This window comes from Haliotis cracherodii, unplaced genomic scaffold, assembly GCF_022045235.1.
Source record: "Haliotis cracherodii isolate W230 unplaced genomic scaffold, xgHalCrac1.p SCAF_2, whole genome shotgun sequence".
NCBI lineage: Eukaryota > Metazoa > Mollusca > Gastropoda > Lepetellida > Haliotidae > Haliotis > Haliotis cracherodii.
Genome location: NW_027266275.1, coordinates 1,419,975 through 1,441,761, shown reverse-complemented (window position 1 = coordinate 1,441,761; position 21,787 = coordinate 1,419,975). Strand labels below are relative to the sequence as shown.

Below are 21,787 nucleotides of genomic sequence, written 5' to 3'. Positions count from 1 at the left end.
TTTATCTATCTCCCTCGTGGTTTACACGCGACATTGCTTCTACCCTGAACTACTCCAGACATGCGGCAACGACGGTGACAATGACTACATTAGGTACAACATTTCCTATATACAACACCACCTACCTACAACAGCAGCTGACTCCCCGAAAAGAAGACAATAATGATGTTATATGGCAGTGTCGTTATTGTTAAACAAAGATTGTAACTGTATTACATTGTTTCTGTTGAGATTCGGTAGAAGCTCATTGCATAGTATTTGGTCAGTGATTAGTTGTCAGGAATGTAGTACTGTTTAATGTAAGCAGTTTTCAGGATGTTACTATATTTAGATGATAGTGTCATGTGTAAACTTCCGGAATACTGAGGATTAAGGTAAACCGTTAAAGAAACATGTTGAATTTTCAATGTTATGATGGCATTGTGTCGAAGATTCCAGTAGCTAGTTAGGTTGTATATAAGGGGACAAGAGCGAGCTTCTCATATCTCTCTCACAATTCATTACATCAAGACCAGCTTTCGTGTGAAGATCACTCATCCCCCTGGATTCCCTGTCGAGGCATTTCTCGGAAGCTTGACCACTGTCAACGCGGAATGAATATACTATTATCACTAACCTTTGCCATTACCACTCTTTTCCATATTTCATACTGAACACTCCCATTATATATATGCCACTCAAAGAAGTTATATTATATATTGCCATTGAATATTGTACTACCACTCCATTGTGTACCATCATTGTAAATGTTGTGATGTAATTTGTGTTGATATATATGCCACTCAAAGAAGTTATATTATATATTGCCATTGAATATTGTACAACCACTCCATTGTGTACTATCATTGTAAATGTGGTGATGTAATTTGTGTTGATTTGTAAACCTAGTTAATGTTGTAATACAATTGTTGATTTATACCACTTGTTGGTTGTTTGTTGGTTTCACACTAAGTTCTTTTACGTACAGATTTCTGGGTTAACATATTGTTTCAATTTAGGATTCGACACGTAAATGTCGTAGATGTTGTGCACGTAGATGCTGTGCACGTCGTGAAGCCAGCAGTGTTACTTAGTGATGTAATAGTGACGACCGTTCGGGATACAACGAAAAAGACATTAATTTCGCCTATCACGCGCCACATTGCAATCCGCTTATCTCTCCATGATCCTAATACAACACATTCCATCCCTGGAACACAATCTCAGTGCCAATGTTAGGTTACATGATTTGTGTGACAAAACATCAACGTCGAAAATACATGATGTATCTTATTAGTAATGATATATAGATATGGTATGGGAGTGTGTCTCGAATGCAATAATACATACCGTCAACCAGCTGGTATGGTGCTGCGCGAAACAAAACAAACAAACAGCTAGACACAATTATTTCAAATACTCATTTCAAAACGATCGAGTGAAGTGTGATGGAGTGAAGGTGTTAATAGTTCTCTTCAAAGCAGCCAAAGATCCTGTTGACAAACAGTGCCAGTTTACCATTCATGCCATCAAATGATAATGTTTCATAATTGTGGGAAGTACTCGAGACTGGTCTCTGATGCGCCACAACATCGTTATATTCCTTTATAAAATGTCAGTTATGGCGCCACCCGGCATCCCCGGAGTTGTGCCCGTTAGTCCGAATCAGCATCATTGGCTAAACACACATCGCTTTGTTGTCTGTCACGCCGACACACAACACTTCCAACGACACGGGCAATAAATACACACAAAGTAGAGAAACTTACGTTACCATATGCTGCAGTGAGACACCAGGGAGGTTCATATGCATAGCCTTGTAACATCAATATCTAAAGTAAAGTGATCCTGTGGTGATCGTAGTCATCGTAGACCGGTTATATTTGTGAAGTTATATCTGTTAAGCTGTGAAGCTCAAATATGCTCCCAGCTATACCATGGGCAAGGACAATTATTAGTGAATAACATATTTAATTAACGCACGTTGTCAACTCCCAAATGATTAAACAACAAACAAGAATCTTTGGCACTCATAACAAAATAGAAAAGTGACGAACAAGGCAACCTTGGAAAACATCATGTAAACTTGGGTTGTAGACGCAGAGCGAATTCCACGCCTTGCATTGATAAACACAAACATCAGTAAAAATACTCGACTTGACACGGATATATCACAGACATATCACAGACACTTCGCAGGCATCACAGGCACATCACAGATATCTCACAGACACATCGCAGACACAGCACAGACCCACCACAGACATATTACAGACACACCACAGAGGCACCACATACACTTCACAATCCCTTAGCAGACATCACTGACACATCATAGGCACTTCACAGATACATAGAAACATCACCAAGACACATCACAGACACATCACAGACACATCATAGGCACTTCACAGATACATAGAAACATCACAGAAACATCACAGACACTTCACAGACACTTCACAGGCACATCACAAACATAACATAACTTTTACAATCACGTCACAAAAATATCACAGACACATCTCGGACACGACATCGCCATCTCTTTGAGAATAAAACGTAATCGTTAATAGTGTTAGCTCATTAAACATTCAGGTATGATAAAATAACATAATGTGATATCTTTATTTCATGTAGCTGCATTACACGAACATGCCTGGCCCGACGTTGACCGTATGCCCACTTTCATCGATGTCACACAAATGTACGCAACTCCAATTGCGTGTGAGGTTGGCCGTCGACATGTAGCCTCTCTCCACTGGGTACGTCCATGTGGACTTGCGCCAACTGTTTGGCGTGAATATTCATGAATTGTTTGATTCTCATACCGTTGTATAGATTCTTGCTTGACAATGGTCCAAGGATCTATACTGAAACGTCGCCTTTACAGTAAATAAAGAAGTTTCTATCCATAAATGGTCTCTATTTTGAATATTCATGCACATCAAGTTTGGGTTTCTCTATTTTAAGCAATGCCACGTGAATATAATAGGAAGGATAAGACGAGATAATGCTTTAATTCACGTGAGGGAATTCTTCTTACCTCAGATCATCACTTATCTTACACAAGACACAGTTACACGAATACAAGTACACATTCAAAACATCGACATGACATCGACATACCATTCAACATACAACATTGAGAGCACTAGGATTAAACATTTGATTACAAGTGATATGTCGACTGGCATGAAAGAGGTCTTGGATAGTTTAGATACAATGTACCTTATACATTAACATGGTTTGGGTCATCAGTACTTTGATGCGATCAAGATCTGTGGAAACCTTTGTTTTAAAAACGGTCTGAATTGTGCCCGCAAAAACGTGAGTAAATCAATGGATGACATCAGAGATTCCTGGTGTATTAAGCTAACGATACAACTCTCCGTCGGTAATGTGTATAATTGATATTGCATGTGTGCGCGACGCTAGGGGATGTGCCTTTATGCTCTCTTAACGAAAATTCCATTCGTCAGAAGTTAGAGAGAATATGATTCATCTGGCCACCGACTGATCACCAAGAAGGAACCGATGGTGTTTTAAAAGAGACTCCCCTTTCCACTTAAGGTAATTGAGACCAGAACTCTAAGCAACTCACATGCCATCTCCCAAATGGTATAAATCTCTATAAAATGCATCAAAGTAATAGAATGTTTTATAGCAAACACATCGCCTGATTGCGAATATTAAAACAATATTATTGTACGCATTAAGTAAATGTAAACTGACTGGAAGTGCCATATGGAACATTGACTGCGGCCGAGAGCTTTATACGACAGTAAATTGAAACGGTTGTGGCCTCACATACCAAATTGTTCAGACTTAAAATAGTTCAAATAGTATTTATTCTTCTCATGCTTTATTATCCTTGCACATTGGAGTCGTCCTTTTGGTCCCTGCAAAAGGCCTCAACGGCGGTAATCACCTTTACAGCAGACATTAAAGTCAAAAGGTGCCAGGCCAGGAGAGTTAAGGGTAAGGGGAAGTAACTCAAGCTGCAGTGATGGACCATGTGGCACCCAGGGAGACAAATCAAATTGCATCAGGATTCTGCTGATATCTGTTCAAAGGTTCCCTGGATACGAGGCGAGATGGAAACGTTCATGGCCTCAATCATATGTCTTTCTGTAATGTGAGGCTTCAACTCGCTTTCCCAAATCCAATAACTATGTGATAACCCGGAAACTGCAGGAAAATAGGCGGCTATGTTTCTGTGAATATGTTAAAGGCAATCCTTGCTTCAAATACAGAAAACTGAAGACAACGACAGATGAGAAGATGTTCCTCTTTTTCACAGCATCATCAACGTTGTTTGACGTAGAAGATCAAGATACCAACTGCTCTAAGATGAAGTTGCATCTTAAGTTGGATTTAATGAGTCATTACCAGCACACAAGCTATGACATTACCACTGGACGGTGTAACAGGACACCATCAGAAGAAGAAAATCGATATATGTTGGTTCTGGTTTCGTTTCATCCATTTGATCATACAATTCTCAAATGACAGATCGCTCAGCTTGGTTTTACATATACCTCAGTCGTCATTCTTCTGCACAAAGAAACGACAGGACCCTTGATCGATAAACAGCATCTTCAATCAATTATCTCCGTAAAAAGCATCGCGTATCAGGTGAACAAGAGAACAACTTGTGTGGCATTATCAACTGAAATACATTTGCTTTGTGTGTAATCTGATCAGTCAGCTACCCTTTGCCAATATGAATGTATAAGAAATCTATAACTATCTTCACGGTAGTCAACTGTTCAGATTCAGCTATGTACTATTTCCCTACATATGTTGTCAAGCCAGGCCTCCAGCTGGCACTGATGTGAACATGTGTACTTCATCATGATTATTTTCGATTCAAATAAGCACGTATCCGACTATCTGGACGTATGGTCCATTATTCACGGATTATCTGTGGATGGTTGTATGAACCCCATGCACACGACGCCCATGTGTCCTGTTAAAGCGATATGTATGTATTATACAAATATTTAGGAGAGACTGTGTAAGAGAATGGATATAAACAGAATATAAAGAACCTTTATCAGGATTGTTCCCTCACCCTCGCGCCACGATAATTCTAAACGTTTCCAAAGATAATGATTGCGTTCTCTGCAAGATGAATAAGTTTGAGAAAACTCGCCATCATTCATAACATATCATTGATGAAGTCAACAGGTGAAGGTGTAGTTAACGCTTCATTCCCAACATCAGTTAGTTCGTCATTTACACGTATAGGATCGATTGAAGTCTTTGATAGACATTTAGAAGTATGGAGAACATGAATACAAGACACTTTTGTACAAATAGCAACTTCTTTTATACTTTGAACGACGTTTCAGAACTCTTCTTTAAGGGTTAATACTAAGCATTCACCTGATGTGGGAGCAAAAACGGTCGTACAAAGAATAAAGGAAGTTGTTCTCCGTCAAAAAAAGTGTCATGTATTCACGTACTAGGTCATTACTATGAATAGTCATGATATGTGCATTCTGGTACCTTCCCCGTCTGCAGAACGTGAAGACGTTAGATGTTGGTAACACGTATAGAGAGGACATGCACCTTGTGTTGCTAGCTCTTAAAATCAAGAGCAGTCCCGGTTGGCAACGTATTTTAGTTTTTCTGGTAAACATTGTACTTCACTCAATTCCCTATTTTAAACTATGACTCACACACATATGCTTATGATATAGTCGGGATTGCACAATAGACTTGATATTTCTTGTTGTTATGGAAAGGGTCTTGTTGCTTGTATTTATCTACAAGATCTGTTGTGGATCACCTAGCTTCACTAAATCCGAGTTTGTTGCATAATGGACCACGAGTTGGCATGGTAATCGTCTGAGGAGGTATTTACAGTGACAGTTAAATGGCACCGAGCTTTTAATGGGTTGTACTTGGGGCTAATGATTCAGTCAGTCGGCAGCAATGCCAGTGTCAATAATCCCGTAAAATGTCTCAATGCATTTTGTTAGACAACTTGAACTCCATCGTTTTGTACGCATCATGGACAGTGGTAATGTCATATAGGTATGCTGATATATACAGTAATATACTAGTATCCTGATATATGCTGGTGTATGCATGGATGAATACATACATGGCTCTTTACACAACTCATATGACGTCATCTTATTGTTTTCATCCCTAACAAAAAGTGAGATAGACTTCAGACCTGTGCAAGTTATCGACTAAATGCTGAAGTCCAACTTGGAAAGAAAGATTTCCAAGCACTAGAGAATGACCGATTCCACCTCTTACCACGAGGGAAGGAACTGATATAAATAGGAAAATGACTTGGTTTCTGTTGATGTGGTGAATGCCCAAAGAGCCCTACATCAATCACCATCCACCCACATGTAGGTTCTTGTGGCATGCACCCGCGTAGTAAAAAACTATTTCAATATATGAATAAAAGCGACAAAACCCTTTCCACAAAAGAAATCTCTGCTAAAAGCAGGTTCCATTGTTCAATTCCGACTATGTCATGCGCACATGTGTATGAATAATTATCAAATAGTAATGATACCAGGAGTTCGGGAAAAGATGAGCGTATCCTGGCCCAACGACCACAACCGTCACAAACACATGCAAAAGCAAGTTATTTGTTCACCTGAAAAGAACCACGGGAACATAAAGATACAAGTCAAAATAGGGAATTGCACCGGACTGTCACTCATGTCACTCATGCGCCAAATTCAGAAACGTTCTCCTCATGTCTACCATAAAACGATATGAAAGCTTTACTCAGGCCTTGAAAGTTGTGATACACGCGTTCGATAGAAGGAAGTGAGAATAATATAAGATGACTGTGAGAGGAGTGTTTCATTTAGCGTGTTTACCACCGCCCAGTGTATAAACAACGATACGATAATGCAGTGTTTCTGTTGGCTTGGTGTACATCCAAAGTCGATGGTCCTATGGCTGGCGTAGTACACATCACTTTGCATCAGTCTGAAGTGGACATCTTAGGTTCAACAAACATCAAATAAAACTCTCCAATGTTCATTCCCCTTCCTCGATCAAACAAATACTGAGCACGAGTCGTGTGACGGTGTTTGACATCCTCGAAGGAAGAACATGCTGGAGTGTACCTCAAAAGACACCAAAGGGTGGAGCTGCTGGAGTATTGCTCGAGATGAAGGGAATGTTGACTATAGGAAAGTTGAAGTAATCGCTCTTGTCATACAGTCAAGTGGAGACTCTTCTTATCGTTATGCATAAATCTAAATAGGAAACATAGGCGGTCCCTCTGTTGCCTTAATTTCTAGTTCCGGTGGGTAAATCTGTGGAAGGGAGTTGACTCTCTGATGGTTATTGAACATCATCGATACCCTCGTACATTCAGATGAAGTTAAACTTCTTGGCCCGATTACCATGTTTTGACTGTGCCAGTCCGAGCACAAATTCCGATACATAATCACAATGAAACAGATCAGCAAGAAGGAGAGCACAACAGGTGCCCGAGGCAAGCGTGTGTGCTGGCAATAAGGTGGCTCTCTCCCAACTCAACACTAAAGACTACTTTCTTAAGAAAGTGGAATCCTAAATATAACATCTGTTACATTTGACCACTTTCTAAAAGGCTTTGTGTCATATCTGTGTGCATTATATATTAGTTGTTACATCATACTTGTACAAATTGTTAACATAGTGAACAACAAAAGTTACTGTGACATTGAAAAAGATTTAATGCAAAGCTATGTTTTTTACCATATCTGAAACAATTCCGGTTTGCAACAGATAAAAGACTCCTGTAAGTGTTCAAATCGTTTAATTTGCCATACTGACTTTAGAAAATGCGTGATTTTATATAAAAAAAACATGAACATGCCAAAATGTCAATTTACAAATCAATAGCGCGTGTGTCCACCTCTGGTTGCGATACAAGCAACACATCTTCGTCTCATGGAAGGGACCAGGCGTCGCACAAAGTCCCGTGGGATATCTGTCCATATCTGCTGGAGAATGTTTCTAAGTTCCTGGAGTGGAACAAGTCGTTGACGTCGAAGGCACCGATCCATCTCATCCCAATGTGCTCCATTGGTGAGAGATCAGGGGAGCGAGCCGGCCAGGGAATGACATTCACGTTGTCTTGTTGAAAAGAATCCTGAACAAGTCGGGCAATATGAGGCCGGGCGTTGTCATGTTGAAAGGTAATGCCTGGGCCATGAAGACGCAAAAACGGTAGAACAACAGGGCCGATGATCTCGTCGCGGTAGCGCTGTCTATTGATATTTCCCTCTACCACTATCAAACGGGTCCTCTGTCTTGCTGTAATCCCACCCTATACCATAACGCTGCCGCCCCCGAACCGATCTTCTTCCATGACACAATGATTGACGTAACGTTCACCTCGACGTCTGTACACTCGAATCCATCAATCGCTGTGGCTGAGGTGAAAACGAGACGCGTCAGTAAATAGAACTTGTCCCCACTGCATTGCCGTCCAGCGTAGACGCTGCACCACTGTAGACGTGGTTGACGGTTGGTTTCCTGTCAACATGGGACGTCTGGCGGGTCTTCTGGCGACAATCCCTGCACATCTGAGGCGACGACGTACGATTTGTGAAGATATTCGTCGAAGGCCAGGAATGCTTCTTGCAGTCACTGTTGCTGGTTTTAATCGATTTCGTAGGTGTGTTGTTCGAATCCAGTTGTCTTGTCGATTTTTGGTTATGCGTGGCCTGCCACTCCGAGGATGGTCTCTGACTGCATTCGCCTGTTGCCAACTTTGCCATAAACACCAAATGGTGTTTCTGTGGACGTTAAATTGTCTTGCAGCATTACGTTAACTTGATCCTGCTTCAAGCATACCAATGGCTCGCAGACGCTCATTTTCGGACAGGCGTGGCATTTCGTAATGTTGAATGATTACGTAATTTTGTTGTTTTTCGGAGTGGTTGTTGTCAGCACGATGCTAAACAATGCATATGGAATCCCGTTAACGCACATGTTTTTATACCCATTCATGGGAAGTGAAATGCATGGGACTTGCATAAAAGCCAACTTCTGCATTGAATGCATGCTTTTCTGTAGCAGTTGCATTTTTGTGACTTGATTCCATACATGTACTGCAATATTGAAAACCAAACTTTACTTGTTTGAAAAATACACTAAAATATTGGTGTCACAGGAACTTTAGTTGTTGAGTATATATTGTTATTGATCTAACATATGCATACATATTATACATATTACTTATTCTCAATCTTGTTGTTCATCGAATCTGACCGATTTTGGTGATAAAAGTCGACTGGGTATTCTGGCCTGAAAATGAATAACTTATATATACTGACAAATTTGCCGGAATAGTGGTCCTCCTGACTTATAGAGCCACGGTGTCACCAACACGGCACCACGTGAGGTAAATGATGGCAACTGTGAGCAGTTTGTCTAAGATTGTCACACCATTAGCTAAACCAGTCACTCATGTAATTATTATACAATCTAATATACAAAAATGTCGAAGTTTCTGATAATAAGTCCATTTTATTCTTACTGAACTTGCTTAGATGTCTTTGCCATCGAGGAGATCAGGCATAATAATATAGAGAGTCAGCGTCAGAGCATTGTACGTCAATAATACATTTATGTATCCCCTCACAGCCAACGTTTCTGTCTGAGGTCCTGCTTAACAGAATCGATTGTACCAGAGGAAATAGGATGATTCCCGCGGATGTTAACGTGCAGCTTATATAACAAATGTCAACAATCTAGGGACTGTATGAACATTCAAGTGGAGACATGTCGTTTCTCCATGGGCATTCACTGTAGACACTGGAACACAGCTGTAAGTGACTGCCTTGCTCAAAGCGTTGGAGATGTGTTGATGGCATTATATCTGTGCTGATGACATTAAAGATGTGGAGATGACATTATAGAAGCGTTCATGACATTATAGATGCATCCAGATAATACTCACTCTGAAGGACATTACAGCATTTATTTATTTGGGTGTCATAGGTTATAGTCACTGTTAAGAGTAGCTCCATGTGATGCAACAAGGAGATGATCTCGTCCTTGGAAGGAGTATATCCATGTAATGCTTCACGGGATCATTCAATATGACCCGTAAAGATCCGGGGTAGAAGAGGTCTTCAGCAACCCCTGCTTGATGTAAAAGGCGACTACGCTTGTCGTAAGAGGCGACTAACGGGATCGGGTGATCAGGCTCGCTGACTTGGTTGATGCATGTCATCGTATCCTAATTACGTGCTCGTTCACTGGATTGTCTGGTCCGGACTCGATTATTTATATATATAGCTGTAATATGTCTGAGTACGGCGTTAAACAACAAACAAGCAAACAAAAAACCCGTCCATGTAACATCCGAGTAACATCACAGGTACAGGTATTGGCCTGGTACTGAGTGAGATGTTTTCTACAGAAGGCATATACGACATAAACAACGCTCATTGTAGCACTATACAGATGAAGCTATGTTTCAGGACTTACAAAACCTAATAGTAAACTCACACATTGGTAGAAAAAAATGTTGGGTTTTTTTTAATTCAATCTTAGAATTAATTCGGCCTCTCACTGTGTGCCGGGCTATTCTGGGCAAGTAATCACTCTCTTCTTCTCGGGAAATTATCAAAAATATGTCGATTTGGGACATAAATATAGTCATCAAGGAAATCCTTATTGAAACTTTGTAGAGCACAATACGTCCTGTTTTTAAATAGAGATTTGTGCACGACGTGTGCAGGAAATAAACCTTAGTGTCTACAGAGCTGTAGAACCACGGTGTTGTCTCTGACAGACCTTGCCTCCTGCCTTCTGCCTCCTGCCTCCTGACTTGTGTCTCCCGCCTCCTGACTTGTGTCTCTCGCCTCCTGACTCCAGCCTCCTGAATCTTGATACCTGACTCCTGACTCCAGCCTGCTGACTCCTGACTCCTGACTCCTGCCTCCCGCCTCCTGCCTCCCGCCTCCTGACTCCTGACTCCTGATTCCTGACTCCTGATTCCCGTCTCCTGACTCCTGACCCCCGCCTCCTGACGCCTGACTCCTGACTCCCGCCTCCTTCCTCCCGCCTCCTGCCTCCTGCCTCCTGACTCCCGCCTCCTGACTCCCGACTCCTGACTCCCGCCTCCTGACTCCAGACTCCTGACTCTCGCCTCCTGATTCACGTCTCCTGACTCCTGACCCCGCCTCCAGACTCCTGACTCCTGACTCCCGCCTCCTGACTCCTGACTCCCGCCTCCTGACTCCTGACTCCTGACTCCCGACTCCTGACTCCCGCCTCCTGACTCCCGCCTCCTGACTCCTGACTCCTGACTCCTGACTCCCGACTCCTGACTCCTGTCTCCTGTCTCCTGACTCCTGACTCCCGTCTCCTGACTCCTGACTCCCGTCTCCTGACTCCTGCCTCCCACTTCCTGATTCCCGTCTCCTGACTCCTGACCCCCGCCTTCTGACTCCTGACTCCTCACTCCCGCCTCCTGACTCTTGACTCCTGTCTCCCGCCTCCTGACTCCTCACTCCTGACTCCCGCCTCCTGCCTCCTGTCTCCCGCCTCCTGACTCCTGACTCCTGACTCCTGTCTCCTGAATCCTGACTCCCACACAGACACAAACACACAGACACACAAAAATACACATATACACTCACGTTATTTGACTGATACGATGGTTGGAAATTGATTCATATTTTATAAATTCTAAACCAAAGATTCTCACACACCTATATACCAACGCACATACATATACCTACACACACAAACACAAACACATACTCACAAATACACAGACACACCCAAAACACACCTACACACCAACACATATACATATACTACACACATACATACACACACTCACAGATACACACACAAACCTCACACACACACACAAACACACACGCACGTACGCACACACACACACACACAAGCACACTGGCACATGCTATTGTCAATATTAGCCGGCCAGTAAGCATAAGCAGCATCCTTCTATATACTGTTAAAAGATAGTATATAGATAACTATATCAAAGAATATACTGATAGTGGTTCATTCCGAACTAAATCGGTTAGGTGAACTCTTATAAGAAGACGTCTATCAGGGAATGAACAGTACATCTGGAGAGAGAGAGACTAGCACAGAGAACAGACCTTCCACGGTACCATACAATTCATAAACGGCTAGAAATGCATGTTTTCTTATAATGCAATGCACTTGTATCCACATTTAAGACAACCCCAGCAACTTTGTATTAAAATCGGGTCAAGAGCAAAAGTGTCGAAAGAATGTTACCATTGTAATAGACATTGCTATGACTATGATTGCCATTATTTTGCACTGTGAATTTTTTATGCCTGTCAGACATCATTTCTTCTCATGCCTGATAGATAAACTTGATGTTGATGTATATATGAAAATAGATATGCTTGACGATGATGATGTTCTTACTCGGTGCAGTTGTCCATGACTTGACTGACCAAATTGATTACGATACTTGGGAAAGCATCATACTGTCTTTCTGCCACTTTATATGGAATTTGAAGAAATACCTTATGCATATCTACTAGATACCCTACTGCTCACAAAAAGTACATTGTAAGTTGTTTATTCATAGCACTGTATAACATGATTTCATTGTATATAGTCAAGTAATTTCATTGATGAAAAATCTTAGGATTCAATTCTGGAGGAAATAAAGAAAAATTCATTCACACACACACACACAAACACACACACACACACACACACACACGCACGCACGCACACGCACACGCACGCACACACACGTGGATGCACGTCGCTATATAGGTGCATGAATCGTATACGTGATGACAAACACCATTTTATCTCAGCACATTTTGAAGAACAAAGTTATGACTTGAACTCCGCGGATACGAAGCAATCAGGTGTCATACGGGTTGATACAGGTGTGAAAGAGTGTTTCTGTTATTCTGGACTAAACTGAATCAGCAGGATTATCTGAAATGGAAGCTTGATATTAGATATCTAAGAAACACATTCTAAACCCCATCAATGATAGCTGCGATGGATTACAAAGGTAAGATATGCGTTGTGTCGCAAACGATGTCGTCAAACTGGACGTGACGAGACTTGACGTACGAGGCGAGAAAAATATGAAGGTGACTCTTTTCGGATTGTTGTAAAGTCCTGGAAACTGTAATAGAATGGGTTTTAGCTCTCCATCTCCTGTGTTGAAAAGCTGAGTTATTGGAGCTGTTTGGGGTTAAACAGCTGGAATGAATGAATATTGTTTTACGCCACAGCAGCAATTTTCCAGCTTTTCACGGCGAGAACGAGTTACAATTATTAACATATACTAATAAAGAGCAACCATAAAAGTATGATATCAAAGATCACATAAAATATCAGTCATAAATCACAGACAAATGGAAAGAAACTATTTGCGTTAAAACCTATAATATCTTGTCATAAAGATTTTTCAAAACTGCTATAATTGTATGACTATGAACTTGAGTAAAATGTTGTTTCAAAGTAGAAACATTAAAATATTTCGTACGTATTAAATCAGTATCCACACAGTCTAAAATTAGGTGTTTTATGGTAACTTGACATTGACAAGGAATACACATGGGAGCATCTTCTCCCTTTAAATGAAAGCATGAATAAAATGCGACTGTCCTATACAGCATCGGCTTAAAACAACATCATCTCTACGACAACCAACACTGGTATTGTTATGACATATAATGTGTTGAATTTTGTGCAGTTTGTTAGTGGTTTGAGTATCCCAATTTGACTGCCAGCATTTATTAACATATTTTTCCTAATAACTGGTTTACAATCAGTATAAGGGAATTAAGTCTGTGTTATTCTTTGTTCAATAGCAGCTTTTGCTGCTGCATCAGCTTTGTTGTTACCATTCATTCCAACATGGCTTGGAAGCCAACGAAAGATAATATCATTATCGGCCACTGATAAATTCAGGTTTCGTTCTAAAATTTCAGCCAAAAAAGGATGATCAAATTTCCGACCATTTATCGCCTGCCAGCATGATAAACTATCGGGAAAAAATGATGAAATTAAAAAGCTGCAAAACGAGAGCGATATTGAGCTTTGAACCATCAATCTTTCGTGAAAAAATGGAACGCCAACTTGTCAAACGATGCCGGCGACAGTTATCTCGATCTCAGGCTGTTTTCCTGCATAATTCAGTTGCTACTAATTATTTTATCAAATATTGAGTATTATTTATGTCTCATTCGATAATTGATATATTTTTTCAAATAATGTCTTGAATCTGTTTAATGTGTGTCACATAATATCCCATATCACTGACTGACTTCTCCTAATCTGAAGCTCCAGTTACCTTGATTAATTACGCTCATTGTAGAATTTCTGACTCAATATTACTCAAATTACTGCAAACTGCTAGTGTCAGGACAGCCGGCATATTGCTTGGTATTAGCGTGGCTCTCGTTGCCCCGACGGTCTGTAGTTGCAGTGTGCAGCGGGTCAGAGGAGGTGACCAACTGGCTCAAACTCAAAGGCGTCAATATGGTACGATTACGCCAAGGGTCATAATTGGAACAATCTGGATTCGAAACTACGATCAGCAGCTCCAGATGACCATGAGATGAGTTTGTGGCACAAATATCAAGTGGCAAATAAGTCGTCACTCCTCGGTCTCAGAACAAGTTTTTGTCACAGCTATGCAATACATTCTAAATGATGTGCATCGGGTGAAAGGCCAAGGGAGTGTTATACTTTGGAGAAATGATTAGACAAAGTTTGTTCTTTTCGAACCATTTCGACTCTCTCAACGGCAGAGGCGCGTGAACGCAGATCACAGTTAATGAAAGCGTTGTATCTGAATGCAAACCTATTTCTGTTAATGATTCCCCATGGGGATTCCCCAGTAGCTTGTGGTTGTCGTCCCCGCGACAACGTGGTTCCAGCGGTCACGTTTGGTTGATGCCATAAGCCAAAAATGCATGGGACGTTGCTCGCTATGTAAGTCATTGATTTGTCTGAATATTTACAGGCTGCGATATGTAACTTGAAACAACAGCGGCTGGTGTGGGGAGACACATGGGGGGACAAACATCGACACTTGTCCTGCTGGCGGGAATGTCGGGGCCTTGCTTGGCTGAATTACATGACAAAACACGGCACCGATTTATGTGGTGGTATCGGTATATTTTTAATTTATTATATTTGTTTGCTTGTTGGTTGATTGTTTAACGCCGCACTCAGAAATATATGACGGCGGTCCGAAAATAAACGAGTCTAGACCAGACAATCCAGTAATTGACATCATTGAGCATCGATCCACGCAATTGGGATCGATGACATACATCAACCAAGTCAGCGAGCCTGACCACCCGATCCCGTTAGTGGTCTTTCACGACAAGGATAGTCGCCTTTTACGGCAACCATGGGTTGCTGAAGATCTGTTCTTTTCCGGAACTTCCCGGGTCTAATTTGTTATAACAAAATCATCTAAATTTATTTCGAACTGCTTTGCCTTTGTCTTTAAATACCTGAAACTCCGTCACATGAAAACGACATTGAAACCACAAATCTATAAAATCCTTCACTCAAAGTTTATTGTTAAACATCCGTCAGTACGATCTGCGTGTCGTGTACCGCCCTTCCGTTAGCCCCATACGTCGAGGTTTCTCAATAATTGATCATGGAATACATTCTGTTACTATTTCAGTCCAGCGGCTTCCCTGGCGTACGGAGCGAATGATGATAGTTTCAGAGCGCGGCACGACTAACAAGGCAGGAGGAACGTTTGGCCGTCGTGAGCGCAGTGTGGTTTAGCGGACCAGCAGATGTTGAACTGCCTCTGTTGTCAGAGGGAACATTCCTGCTGTGTTTCCGGCGTCTACTTAGACTCGGCTGTACAATTACCTGACACCTAGGTGTTTGGAAACACCATGTTTAGAACATTAGCTCCCCGTTTATATATTTAGGTACTGCAGCCCCCGTAATTAGTTGCTATCAAGGAGGTGGTCGGTGTGATGAACGCGTGTAGAGTTGTCAGGCACTAAGGCAACCGAGTCACGGGGAGTGAGTGAGTGAGTTGGCTCTGATGAGGTTTTACTGGATGTGGCAAGAGAAGGTAAACTAACATAGCCTTCTGGTTTAAATTCAACCCTGTTAAGACACACGGTACCAGTGACATCTTGTGGATGAACACATTTCCCGATAGAGTCATTGGAACGTGGTTATGACCCATCGATTACAAATACACATGTCAAACAGGAATCTCCCAGACTGCATTTAACGGGATTTCAACACTAATTATATACACTTCCCAATGTAACGTATCGTGCGAAGAATGATTCGAATGTGAGATATATAAATCTCCTTCGCGAATATATCAATTGGGTATAGATGTTCTTGCATAAAAGATGTGGAGTACATATACGTCGCCTTATAACTGTCGTACACCAGAGTGTTCCGCTAGTATACCAGAGTGTTCCGTTAAGACATCAGAGTGTTCTGCTAGTATACCAGAGTGTTCCGCTAGTATACCAGAGTGTTCTGCTAGTATACCTGTGTTCCGCTAGTATACCAGTGTTCCACTAGTATACCAGAGTGTTCCGCTAGTACACCAGAGTGTTCCGCTAGTATACCAGAGTGTTCCGCTAAGACACCAGAGTGTTCCGCTAGTATACCAGTCTTCCGCTAGTATACCAGAGTGTTCCACTAGTACATCAGAGTGTTCCGCTAGTATACCAGAGTGTTCCGCTACTATACCAGAGTGTTCCGCTAGTACACCAGAGTGTTCCGCTAGTACACCAGAGTGTTCGGCTAGTACACCAGAGTATTCCGCTACTATACCAGAGTGTTCCGCTAGTTACCAGAGTGTTCCGCTCCTATACCAGAGTGTTCCGCTAGTACATCAGAGTGTTCGGCTAGTACACCAGAGTGTTCCGCTACTATACCAGAGTGTTCCGCTAGTATACCAGAGTGTTCCGCTAGTATACCAGAGTGTTCCGCTAAGACACCAGAGTGTTCCGCTAGTATACCAGTCTTCCGCTAGTATACCAGAGTGTTCCACTAGTACATCAGAGTGTTCCGCTAGTATAACAGAATGTTCCGCTAGTATATCAGAGTGTTCCGCTAGTATGCCAGAATGTTCTGCTAGTATACCAGAGTGTTCCGCTAAGACATCAGAGTGTTCCGCTAGTATACCAGAGTGTTCTGCTAGTATACCAGAGTGTTCTGCTAGTACACCAGAGTGTTCCGCTTGTACACCAGAGTGTTCCGCTAGTACATCAGAGTGTTCTGCTAGTATACCAGAGTGTTCCGCTAGTACATCAGAGTGTTCTGCTAGTATACCAGAGTGTTCCGCTAGTAAACCAGAGTGTTCCGCTAGTACATCAGAGTGTTCCACTAGTATACCAGAGTGTTCCGCTACTATACCAGAGTGTTCCGCTAGTACACCAGAGTGTTCCGCTAGTACACCAGAGTGTTCGGCTAGTACACCAGAGTATTCCGCTACTATACCAGAGTGTTCCGCTAGTTACCAGAGTGTTCCGCTCCTATACCAGAGTGTTCCGCTAGTACATCAGAGTGTTCGGCTAGTACACCAGAGTGTTCCGCTACTATACCAGAGTGTTCCGCTAGTATACCAGAGTGTTCCGCTAGTATACCAGAGTGTTCCGCTAGTATACCAGAGTGTTCCGCTCCTATACCAGAGTGTTCGGCTAGTACACCAGAGTGTTCCGCTAGTACACCAGAGTGTTCCGCTACTATACCAGAGTGTTCCGCTAGTACACCAGAGTGTACCGCTAGTATACCAGAGGGTTCCGCTAGTATACCAGAGTGTTCCGCTAGTATACCAGAGTGTTATACCCAGATGGCAAGGGAACTCTTGAACTTCTACTTCCCTGAGTTCCAGTGTCAGCACTAATTACAGTTCGAATGATGACGCTTGTAATCTTGCAAGACTGTACCTCTCAAACGACCGTTATATCTACATTGTACGTCCCGTTTGGTCTTAGTTAACAACGTCTAGCTATATATCTATATACAAAACCAAATTGTTGAGAGACTGAAGGCGTCCATTGAGACGAAATACATTGTTGTACCGTTTGGTCGAACATATTCCAGATGGTGACCATGTCTGAAGACGATGAGACGAAGCACGTGGATACACGGCTGTTACTGTGCAAATATGCGGACCAATCACTAACAGTCACCTTTGTCTTCAAATTCTGATTCACGAATGAACACATCAATGGACTTTTAGTATCTATTTTCCTATGACAGCAATCTTGGAGGAACCCGACTAGTTCCCTACTAGTTCCCTGGGTGCTCCTCCTGCTTCTAATGTTGTTTAGACGTGTGACATTCGCATCAGGTTTTTGTCATGTAGTCGCACATGTCTTAACCATCTTTCTGCTGATGAACACTTTCAATCTATTTGTTTGGGGTATTTTTACAATAAAATATGTTTATCTCACGTCAGCCGCCAAGGGCCATTTGCACAAAGCTATCTTAGCACTAAGATGATCATACCTCCCATACTTTAACATAGACTTACAATAGTCGTAGCGCTGAGATCACTTTGTGGACCCAGGGCGGGTGTTGGGAGGTGTCACATGGGCCCAGGTGTCATATCCCTGGCTCTGTCTTCTTCACGTCTAAGGAGGGCGAATCGTTTATATATAGAGAAAGTCATTTGATTATTTACGTTGAAGGGATGTTGGAGAGTACTTCCTTGCTTCCAGGAAGTGGTGCAACAAAAGACAAAACAATGTAGAGACGAAAGTCTTGACTGCTGAACCAATGTTTTGTATTAGCAAAATATATTGTTTGTTGTGTTTTTCTTTATTCGTTGTGTAACTGTCTGCTTATCATGGTCTACATCTGGGAGGAACAGTAGTAAACGTCGCCACAACACGACGCTGGTGACAGTTGCTTGAGCACAACACAAAGTTCTGCTATTTGCAAGATCCGCGGAGTAAACACATGTCTGTCACCGATTGTCCACCCCGCCTCTCTGTCCCTGTGCTGTGTACAGGTTACAGAAGATGGCGGGGACTTCACGGAAGATCACGTTCGTTGGAAAAATGTTCACACAAGTGTATTACATGCGCCCTTCTGAATAGAAACAATCTTCTACGTATATGCTAATATTTTCATCAATACTCATGATAGGACTACATATACAGCTATCAAGATTGGGATGTTTCATCGCACGCAGCTGTCATAGATAGAAGACCTAATTCAGTCGCTCACTGTCCAAATGTTCAACATTTTGTATTGCAAGCACTTAAGGTAATTTGAAGTCTTCCGGAGTCTGTGCCAACCATTTTGTAGGAAGTCTGACAATGTTTGGGATTTTAGGCTTAACCTTCTCTGGCGATGAGTATACAGGAGGACAAGATGGTACCGTGACTGTTACCCCTCTAGTGCCATATAAGGCAGCTTCGACTGTATACTCCCCAGGGCGCCGAGAAATGTGAGTGCACACTGATCCATTAACCGGGGACTGTTATGAGTAGCGCTGCTTCAATAGGTGGATGTGGTGCATTATTGATACACATCATTATTTATTATTGTCATCATGTAATAGTTGAGGTCTGACAGCTTAAGCTTCTCAAAAGCATCTCCATAACCATAAGACATCCCTGCTACCATTAGTGTCCATTGTACGACTCCAACTTTATCACAAGCCTGTTTATTAATCCCTGTGATTTAGTGATGATGGTACAAGTCACAAACACATGCAGCAGCAAGTCAATCTTTCACCGGAACATATGGTACAGGTCAATATGGGTAATTGCTTCGGAATCATGTTTAGAAATACTCTCCTGTCCACATAACCTTCAGAAAGCTCTTGTAAGGCATTCAGTGTTGAAATTGTGATCAAACACCCTTTCAACATTAAACTATAAAATCATAAACATCATTCTCCATTGAACCTCAACAGGTGTGAAATGCAGAAATACCCGGATAGAATGGTGGGATATTGGTCGACATAAAGGGAATTATAACATTTAGCTTGTGAAAGGTAAAGTGTAACATATCTTTTAAGTGGCTCCGTTCGTAGAGGATATCAAAATATGTGTTGGGGGTTTGCATCAGAGACATATTTGCATTATGAAACACAAAAAAGACTTGACGTATGTTTGACTGGAAGGGTAACCCTTTGTCAGCACGTGTATATCACTGCTTCACTGCACTGCTGGCGTTGATTGAAACAGAAGTCACGGTCTTGACTCTGTGGAACTGTGTTGATGAGCGTGTACGTTCAGCTCCACCCTACACACCCACGAGAGTAGTATTCTCAGACAAAGATGTATTAACAAAGAAAAGAAAAAAATCACGTCGTTTGAATATTTTTTCAAGAAATTTAATTTTAAATTTCATTAGTCTTCCTGCTTCACGAGTCACTTGGCTATAAGTGATCATTCCCTTTTCGATTTTAGAAAATTAAGAAATAGGCAGGCAGGAAATAAATGTGGTAATCATGGAGATGCCCTGCTCACACTTTCCGGAGCACAATGCATCTTGTCATTTATACAGATTTGTTCTGCGGATTCCTGACACATGTGGGCCTTTTTTATCTACAGAGGTGTAAAAGTTGGGACAAGAAATCAGAAGATTCGGTGTTGATTACAGACCAGAAGTTATCGTCCTGACCTCCACAATGCAGACTTAATGGAAGTGTTTTATGGATACATGGTAACAGAATAGTACAGATACGGACGGAGCAGTGGCGTTATCATCGTCCTTGGTTTGAATTCAAGTGGAGAAGTAAGGTCAAGCCAGAAAAATCAGTTCGTATTTGAAATTTGCTCTTCACATGCTCAAACGTAAATGAAGTTTGATGAACTTATTCCTTGTGAGAATCGATGTGGAACGACTGGTGCACTGACAATGCTTCCTGAACCAAATAAATCTACAAGAAGCCATTGACATCAGGATACACCAGCCAGCCATGAACCGTGACCAGGGAACCTATCTGCCCAGTGCTGGGGACTTATTGCTTTGATTATTGTCTGCGGGATTTATCCTTCAGGCTTCCATTTGTGCATTGCCATTTCCTCAGCCATTACCTATCAGTGCTAATTACCCCCTTCCTTCCGTTTGCTGATTCCATTGCCCATCGCCTATTGCCAACCAGTGATCATGTAAGCGTGTGTGTTCTCTGCTTCATAGCATTTCTTCATCTGATAAAGGAGTAAGGACATACTGAGTAAGTGTTGTTCACAATAAAGAAGTTGACATCCATAGATTCTCTTCCTTAAAGGGGCACTGATCTAACGCAATTCCCCGGACTGGTTGTTGCCTTTGTTATTGTTTTTTCCCCTGTGAGTACCCGGATGATACGCAACGCAACTGAGTGTGACCAGAGACTGGACTACCGTCTGCAAGGACAGCTAAATAAACTTGGAGGCTGGAGGCAATATTTGTTTTACGCGTTTTTGCATAAACACTGATTGGTTAACCGTGATCTATAAATATTTCGACAAAGCGCATGTTAATTAATTTCTTCAGCCTAAACAAACAGACAAAAAGAACGGCGGAGCTCATCGGATGTCGTCATTTTGAAATACCCCACATGGTTATAAATTAATACTAAAAAAAGTATCCATGCAGTGAAAGCGTTTTGGGATTTCGGATTGCGTCGATAATACGATTACTACTCCCTTGTTGTCATCCACGATTTTTCGTATAACCCTACACTTGTGTATTTGTCGTCATTCACTTGATGCTCAGTTAATGAATGTATTACAGGTACAATTAGGGATAGCACCACTTAGATTACCTGACAAAGGTTCCCATTTGGCATTTGTTGTGTCTGGGGTAATTATTCAATCTAAAT

General features: G+C 41.8%; 1 protein-coding gene across 1 annotated transcript; it reads right to left on the bottom strand.

Annotated features, from left to right (window-relative positions):
• Positions 1 to 10,715: 10,715 nt before the first annotated feature.
• On the bottom strand, positions 10,716 to 21,068 carry LOC139469186 (uncharacterized protein DDB_G0290685-like). The gene is made up of 4 exons (XM_071251319.1): positions 21,035 to 21,068; positions 17,478 to 17,720; positions 16,977 to 17,322; positions 10,716 to 11,556 (listed from the first exon to the last, which is right to left on the bottom strand). Exons 1-4 carry the CDS (start codon positions 21,066 to 21,068, stop codon positions 10,716 to 10,718), a joined length of 1,464 nt encoding a protein of 487 aa, XP_071107420.1.
• Positions 21,069 to 21,787: the final 719 nt, after the last annotated feature.